Consider the following 8,429-nt stretch of genomic DNA (forward strand, 5'->3'; position numbering starts at 1 on the left):
ACCTTAATCAATATTTTTATGGATACTTTTATTGCTACATAATTACCAAATTAATTTTTTTTAATTTTAAAATATCACATCAAAAAATTTAATTCAATAATGATAACAGCTAAATCTAAAATTTTAAATTCAAAAATAAAGAAACTAAATTCTAAACCTACGAAATGGATAAAAACTTACAATATATTTTAACATTTAAATTTTTACTCTATAATTTGATACAAATAAATAATCAAGCCTGAACTGGAAACCATTCTAGTAGTAATAACAAGAAGAATGAAAGAAAAAAAAATCTGAATCATCTACCGTAAACCAAAAAGTTCTCAAAGCCTAAATATTATGGAAATCTGACGGCCAAAATCACCCAACTGTTCCAGCAATAGAAAGCGTTGCTATGAGTCACCCCTGAAATGAACCTTTTGAAATATATTGTTCAACAAAGGTTTCAGAATCAGAAATAATCTCCACAATCATCTCAACTAGTTTTAACATATATTATGTCACAATGTGAATCAACTGAACATAGAGAATCACAATACTAAGAAGAGTTTATATGAAAATTAGCCATCGTACTCCCTCTCTGCAAACTTGTTCTCCGGATAGTAGACAGCAATAACTTGATTCCCACCAAATTTCCGACCATTCATAGCCACTTGGGCTTTTTTGGAACCTTCGACATCTGAGTACTCCAGAAATACCTAATAACACCAGAGGACTACAGTCAGGAACATTGGGGGCCCGAATATAAGTGCGAAATAGTCACTTGCAACTACAAGATACATAGGATGAAAACAAGACAATGGATAATAAATAAGAAGAATACGGGTTAAAAGGTCAACACGGACCTTCCCTACGCCTGGGGATGGTTCTCCATTTGGATTTGGGCGTGGAATGACAACATTCACTAATTCACCTGCATATTAACTTATGTGTAAAAATTGGGAATCCACCAAAAATATTATTTAAAAAAATCCATGAAAAGAATAATGATGCAAGTAAAATTAGGTGGAGGGTTAGCAAGTCCTTTTTCTGTATGTTGGGCTTGATTTTATAGCAGAATGCGGAACAATAACGGGATGTAAAACAAGAGACATAAAACTAAAAGGGAAAACAAATAAAATTAGCAGAAGTATACGAGACTTGTGTTTAAAAAGAGGACAAGATATGGGAGGAAAAATGCACCAGGTAGTTTAAGAAGAAATTTACCATATTTTCCACCCTCTTGCCTCATGTCTTCCACAATGTCTTCATACTCCTCATCATCCCTGAGATCATCCACATTAAGTGCTTGAGTCAAGCAAACAACTTTCGTAGGCACCCCTTGTGGTTGCAAAATAAGCCTCTGAAAGGAAATGCAAATTTAGCCAAAAAACCGTTCTAAACTCCACTGGACACAAATAATATATAAAACGGATGTGTAAAAGACGTATAGATATGTATAATCTCACCTGCAAAGCAATCTGCTGTTGTGCGTGCTGGAGTACACTCTCTTGCTCAGGTTTAGGCTGGGTAGCACCCTGGTTTGCTCGCCTAATGGTGAGAGTTTTATCACCCATTTTAATTCCATTTAGAGCAGCACAAGCTATATCTGTGACTGACAGGTCTTGATAAACACAAAAGGCATAGCCTTTCGAGTTTCCAGTTTCTCTATCTTTTACCAGATCAAACCCTCGAAGAGGCCCAAATGACTCCAATAGCTCGCGGATCTGTGCTTCTGTGAAGTAGTAAGGAAGCCCACCAACAAATATGCGGTCTGGACCCTCAAGTCCACCAGAAGAGCCCTGAGTTAGACCCACAGCAGCTAGATTAAGATTGGGACTGGGCTGGCTTGGGCCAAGAGTTGCAGCAAGCGAGGGATTGTAGTCACTAGGCCTCCTCACCTTCACAGGTGCACCCTGAAAGTGCAAACAGGTCAATTCGACTTATTGCATTTAAATGATCTCAGCATAAAATCCCAAAGAAAATATAAGCACCTCGAATATTATCCCATCCAAAGCCATTGCATTACTGGCCTCCTCGACAGATCTCATCTCTACAAAAGCAAACTTCTTTTCATGGTTTATGTAGACGTTAACAACAGCATCACCTGAATAAAACATAAAAGGATGAGCAACTACAGAAGAAATAAGGTGGGCAGTTCAGCCATATAACATAATATATATTAAACAAAAGAAGAAAACTCAATATACCTGGACCAGCAGTGTTTCCACCAATTGCAGCCATGACTTGGCTGAAGAATATCGCAACAGACTGTCATATATTAAGGGTCAGTACTGGATTCGTATGCAAGCATAACAACAATAATGATGAAATAGTGGAGAGTAGAACCTGTTCATTGGCTGTAGGAGAAAGCCCACCAACATAGACCCGACGAGCATGCCTAGTAGCCTGGAATCATAAAATATATTCCATTAACTTCTGCAACATAAGAAAATAGTTTTCTAAAAAGAACATATAGACTACATCGTATGCATGATCCTCCCAACCTGCTGAGTCATTGCCTGAACTGGCATAACAGGCAGAGCACCAAAAGGCTGCAGCAAACCAAAATTAAACAATGTTATAGCACATACAGCAAGCTCAAAAATCATCAGGTGCTAAGAGAAACGTATACCTGAGTGGTTGCAAGAGGAAAGATGCTAGGGAATACTCCAGGTAAGGTCGGGCTAGTCCCAGGAATCTGACCTGAAAGGAAATTAGATTTCATATGAGACATGATTAAAAATCAAAGTCATATGTTTATAGCAGTTGATTTAGCATAAGGACTTTTATCCCCCATTTCCTGTATATCCAAACCTCTGATGATTAAAAAAACCTTCATCACATGCTACTTCTGGAGGAAATATTTAGCAAAACTATCGAAACAGGCTATAGTTCCCAGTTTAAGACGTACAATACCATCAAAACTGGTGCATCGATTCCTCCTTGTACATAAAAGCTACAGAAGTCGGCTCACGCCATTGCCTTCTTACAACAAAGACAAGACATAGAAACAAACAAAACAAACACCAAACACAAGACAAAACCAATTTTCTCAGTTCCAGAACTATTTCACCAAGTAAAAAAATTAAATAATATTATAGCCCTTCCACAAAATGGCTCAAAGGTGATATATACAATATAGAAGAAATAATATAGCTTACCAAAACCACACCAGTATTTTGATACGAACTTTCCGCACTAAATCATCCAAAAACAAAAATGGCAGTTAACAAAGTATAACAATCTTAATTTTTGGGGGGAAGGCATATTATACCTGCAGTAGCAGCTGCTGCAGCAGCAGCAGCTAACATTGCTGAAGCTGGAGGGGCCATGTCAAAGCCACTAACTCTTTTACTGCAAAAGAAGATTAAGTTAGCATCCCAGGAACTAGAATATATAGTTGATACCATCATATTCTCAGCAGTGATCTAGTTCTTTATGATCTACCTCTTTGAGCGTGAGCGTGAGCGAGAACGAGATCTTGACGTTGATCTGTGTTCAGATCTACCCCTCGAATGGGATCGGGAGCTGCGCCCATGCCTGTCCTTCCTGTCTCTGTCATGGTCCCTTCTTCTATAAATGACATCACACCAAATATAAGTCATTAGCAAGTATCACTAGCAACAATAAGAGGGACATTTGAAATGATTAATTTACCTGTCATAGTCTCGACTACGATAATAATCATCATCATCCCTGTCTCTTCCCCGATCCCTCCTCTCACTACGCTCCCTACTACGATCCCTATGACGATCTCTGTGATGGCGGTCCCGATCACGATCCTTTTCTCGGTTCCTATCCCTATCCCTAAGGCGATCACGATCTTTTTCCCTTTCCTTGTCACGCACTTTCTCTCTCTCCTTTTCCCTACTTCTAGAGGACTCTCTCTCATAATCCTGAGACCCATGCTGCAAATTGTTAAGTCGCATTTTATTTATACAACTAAAAATCGAATGCAAAGCACAAACAAAAACTCACATTTAAGAAAAACATTCCGCAATAAAAAAAATCTTCCCATGGTAAAGATTAAACATGGACATTACTATAACTTGGTTCACCAATTTTTTTCCATTGAATCAGAACCCAATCAAGTAGAATCAATTAATTTATTCACATTTACTATAATTAATACGATTGAAAAGAATACTTCTCAAACGAGCCATATTTTGTGAGACAAAATATAACTTAACACCAAAACATGTGCGCATATCAAAACCTGGGTTCTAACCCCCCACCTTTTTTCTAAGATTTTCTAATGCTTAGTGTAAATTAAAACCAAGCACTAAAAATAAGGCTACTTGTTAAATTAGACGAGTTTCGAGATGCAAAATCTAATTCAAAGAAAAAATTATAGGGCTCCAATTTATTGTTATCTTACTGCAATTTTTATTTTCTATGTGCCTCTTCAAAAGTTGTGTAAAAGTAAACAGCCAATAATATAAACTAAAATCATAAAGCATTTAAAAAAGAACAAAAAAAGAAGAAGAAAAGACTAACATGTATCACTAGTTCTAACGTAATTCTCCAATTTAACTATAAAATTATACATTCTTTGCTTAATTCTTCAACAATAATATATTTCCTTCTTAAACAATTACAATTCCTTCCTCTAGGTTTCCGCTCACAACCAATACCTTAGACATTTCAACAGAAAAAATCCAAAAAAAAAAAAAGAAAGACAATATTTCTTCAAATTTCTTCCGAACAAAAACTAAAAGAGAGGAAAACTTTAAGTGGTATAACCTGAGATTTAGAATCTTTTTGATCGTCAGAACGAGGCTGAGGAGAAGACCCTCCCCCGTAACTGTTTTCAAGGTTATCGCCGTTTCCTTGATGCCGCGTTTCTTCGCAATCAGTCATTTAAAAAAAATAAAAAGAGGAAAAAAAAGAAGGTTCCCTGTTTTCAATCTTTGACTGTAAATTTGAAACTTCGAATCTCAATCGCGAAAATCCCAAATCCCAAACTTATTTGCCGACAAGAATAAGAAAGTGAAGAGGAAGACGAAGCAGCAGCAGCAGCAGCAGCGGCGGCAGCCCACAGGAATTTTATTAGGGAAATTTTTGTTTTAATTCCAATTTGGAAGAGGCATACTCTAATTTCATTATTATTTAATACTAAAATGTTTTTATAAGGGTTAATATATTAAAAAGCCCTTAGACTATTACACTTTGGTTAAACAAGTCCTTATATTATTTTTATATGTAAACAAACCCCTAACCTTTTAAACTATTTTACATTTAATACTTATGTGAATTTGATCAGTATAGTTTATTAAATAAAAAATAAAATAATATTTTAATTTTTTTGAAAATGCTATTATCACAATTAATCACATTCTCGAAAATTCTAATTACTTTTTTAAATTTTAGATTAATGTTAAAGTATATATATTTTCTATTGCATCAATAAAAAATTAAAACAACAGCTTGAAATTCAAAATATTTTTACTTTAGCATTAAAATCAAGGATCAAGGACTTTAATATTTAAGTTAAAAACTTTTTAATTTAGTCATTAATATTATCAAAATTTAATATTTTGACCTCTCATATTAACGAAGTGCCGATGTAGCATTTTTTTATTAGTATAATGACAAATCTAATCTTCCAATATTTCCTTCAATGTACGTAGAAATAGTCCTCGAAATTGGAAATTAAACCCAAAGTTAAAAAATATGGTTTTGAAAAAATCCAATCGCTCATTCAATAATTATATAAGAAAAAATATCAACATTTAATTTTTCATAAGAAAAAAATATGAAAATATTGATTGAATTTTCTTTTGTTACATTGATAATGATTTTTTTTAGTTTTATAAACTGATTAAGAGATTATTATGTATTTTATTTTTTTTATTTTTTTAATTTTATTATAAATTATATTTTTAAAATTTATATTTTTTATTATTTTTAATGGTGTTTAGTTGATTTCTAACATGAAATTCTTAAAAATATAAACAAAAAGGGTTATGTATCAAATTGAATAATTTTAACCATAAATAAAACAATTAATAGATGTGGAATTCCTCTCTCTTTTTTTTATCTATTTATTTATAATTAGGATCAAATTGATAGAATAAGTATTGAGGATTAAATGTATTACTATACAAGTTTAAAAAAAGCTTTTAGATATCAACTTAATAGAGGTGTGCACGGGCCGGGCTGGGCCAGGTTCGAGCCTGGCCCAACTAAAATTTTAAGCCTGTTTGCTAGGCCCAGGCCAAGTCTGGCCCAAAAAATGGGCCTAAAATTTTGCCAAAGCCCGACCCGAATAAAAATGTTAAAACCCTAGCCCTACCCAGCCCGCCCATATTTTTTATATTATTTTTTATATAATTTTAAAATATATATAAACCATCAAAAATACTAAATAAATCAAAATAAATATTTCTCAACAAATTTAAAAAAAATTAAAAATATGTATACTTAAATAATACTAAAATAGATGCAATTTAACAAGCAAATGCCTCTAAAATAATAACAAAATTAGCAAATATCTTTAAAATAATAAAAAAATTAACAATAAAATAAGTTTTATATAATATCCAAAATAATAACAACAAAATAGTAGCAACATAATACTAAAATAGTAGCAAAATAGGGAGAAAATAATAAGAAAATAATATTAAAAAATATTTTTTTCATTTAGTAAATTTGGGTCGGGCCGTGCCCGGGCCAAAAATGCTTTACATGAGGCCCGGCCCATTTTTAAACAGGCCTTGTTTTTTTGTTCAAGCCCATTTTTCGGGCTTATATTTTTGCACAAACCCTCTCACATTTCGGGTGAGCCTTCGGGCTGGGTCAGGTAGTCTGGCCCATGCACACCTCTACAACTTAATGACAAGTGACCAAAATAGGAACAAATTCAAACATTAGTATTTAAATTGAAAAAATTTTAAAATTAAATAATCAAAATATGAACCTGAATATAATTAGATGACCATTTGTATAATTCACCATTTAATCTTTAGGACCAGCTGATTTGATAACTTCTTTATTTTAATGTAAAAATAATTAATTAAAAAATTCATCTCCCTTAATGTTATTGTCTTAAAAAGTTAAAAGTTTTAAATTTTTTATGAATTATAAATCAAATTTGGGTTGTATCAATACAAAATTTTAAAATTAATCAAAAAAATGGTTTAAAATTCTGCCCAAATCCGACCCAGATCAAAAATATTAAACTTAAGCTCAACCCAACTCGCTCGTATTAAATATTTTAGATTTTTTTATAAAAAAATTTTAAAAAATATAATATGTCTAACACTCTAAAAATATTAAAATAAATATTTTTTAACAAATTAAAAATATATTAAAAAATTCTTTATACTTAAATAACACTAAGATAGCTGCAACTTAGCATGCAAAAACTTCTAAAATAGTAGCAAAATTAACAATAAAATAAGAGTTATACAATATCCAAACGATAACAATAAAATAGTAACAACATAATAGCAAAATGACAACAAAATAGTTGATCTCGGTCATGCCGGGCAAAAAATCCTACATGACACCTAGCTCGTTTAGAAAACAGTCTAAGCCCATTTTCGAATCTATATTTTTCCTCAAACCCTTTCACTTTTCGGATGAGCCTTTAACGGGTGACCCGACCCATGATCAAGTCTAATCAAAAGTGTGTAACATTCGCCTTAGTTAAATGGTATAACAATAGTTTTAGTCCTTTTAGTTATGAAAGATCTAATTTAAGTCCCTTTTTTTAACAATTATTTATCATTGGCCTCCAAACTTTCAAAATTTTATTTTGACTCCCCAATACTAAAGTCCTAGCTTCGCCCTAGATGTAATGGTCAATACTTCAAATTATAGATTTCACCTAAGGGAACTTGGAAATTTTCTATAGAAGCCAACATTAAATATAAAATATTTATAGGTCAATATGCAATTTTACCATTATATTCGCTTATATTTTAACATTAAATGTAACTTACGATTTAGCCTCTAAAATATACTCATTTTCTCATTTTGGTACCTAAAGTATGCATCTATTATATTTTTTAGTCCATTTTTTTATAGATGTTAAAAAAAATCTTATAGTCAATCATAAAGCGCTATGTGGCGTCTCTATGTAAAAAATTAAATATTTTATTTTATTAAATGTATATGTACATTAAAAAATGGAAATAAAAATAAAAATATAAAAAATTAAAATATATAATTTAGCAAAAAATAAAAATTATAAAAATTTATTAAAATAAAATTTATAAAAAAATACAATAATTAAAAGAAATTAGTTGGAATTAATAATATTATTAAAAAAGTAAAAATTTTGTAAAAATTATAAAAATATAATAATAAAGTTTAAAAATATTTTTTTATAAAATTCTAAAATTTTAAGAAGGTATTTAAATTTCAAGTTTCAATTTGTATATATTATTTTAAAATTTTAAATTTTAGAATTATATATTTTAGAATTTTATAAAAAATATAAT

The 8,429-nt window shown here is 31.4% G+C and overlaps 1 protein-coding gene across 6 annotated transcripts; it reads right to left on the reverse strand.

Moving 5' to 3' along the window:
* Positions 1-324: 324 nt before the first annotated feature.
* On the reverse strand, positions 325-5,083 carry LOC107904274 (splicing factor U2af large subunit B). 6 transcript variants are annotated; one of them, XM_016830589.2, is made up of 13 exons: positions 4,726-5,083; positions 3,640-3,878; positions 3,430-3,555; positions 3,257-3,336; positions 2,615-2,685; positions 2,487-2,534; positions 2,329-2,388; positions 2,190-2,250; positions 1,974-2,086; positions 1,449-1,895; positions 1,207-1,342; positions 846-913; positions 325-698 (listed from the first exon to the last, which is right to left on the reverse strand). In XM_016830589.2, the coding sequence occupies exons 1-13, from the start codon at positions 4,840-4,842 to the stop codon at positions 561-563; spliced, it is 1,704 nt and encodes a 567-aa protein (XP_016686078.1). In that variant the 5' UTR covers positions 4,843-5,083; the 3' UTR covers positions 325-560. The 6 variants fall into 6 exon arrangements, with proteins under 6 accessions (XP_016686078.1, XP_016686077.1, XP_016686082.1 ...); XM_016830588.2 differs by having other exon boundaries at positions 3,640-3,890; positions 4,726-5,062; XM_016830593.2 differs by lacking the exons at positions 3,430-3,555; positions 3,640-3,878; positions 4,726-5,083 and adding an exon at positions 3,144-3,180 and having other exon boundaries at positions 3,257-3,283.
* Between the last annotated feature and the right edge of the window lie 3,346 nt (positions 5,084-8,429).

The sequence above is a fragment of the Gossypium hirsutum genome, chromosome A05 (assembly GCF_007990345.1).
Source record: "Gossypium hirsutum isolate 1008001.06 chromosome A05, Gossypium_hirsutum_v2.1, whole genome shotgun sequence".
NCBI classification, from domain to species: domain Eukaryota; kingdom Viridiplantae; phylum Streptophyta; class Magnoliopsida; order Malvales; family Malvaceae; genus Gossypium; species Gossypium hirsutum.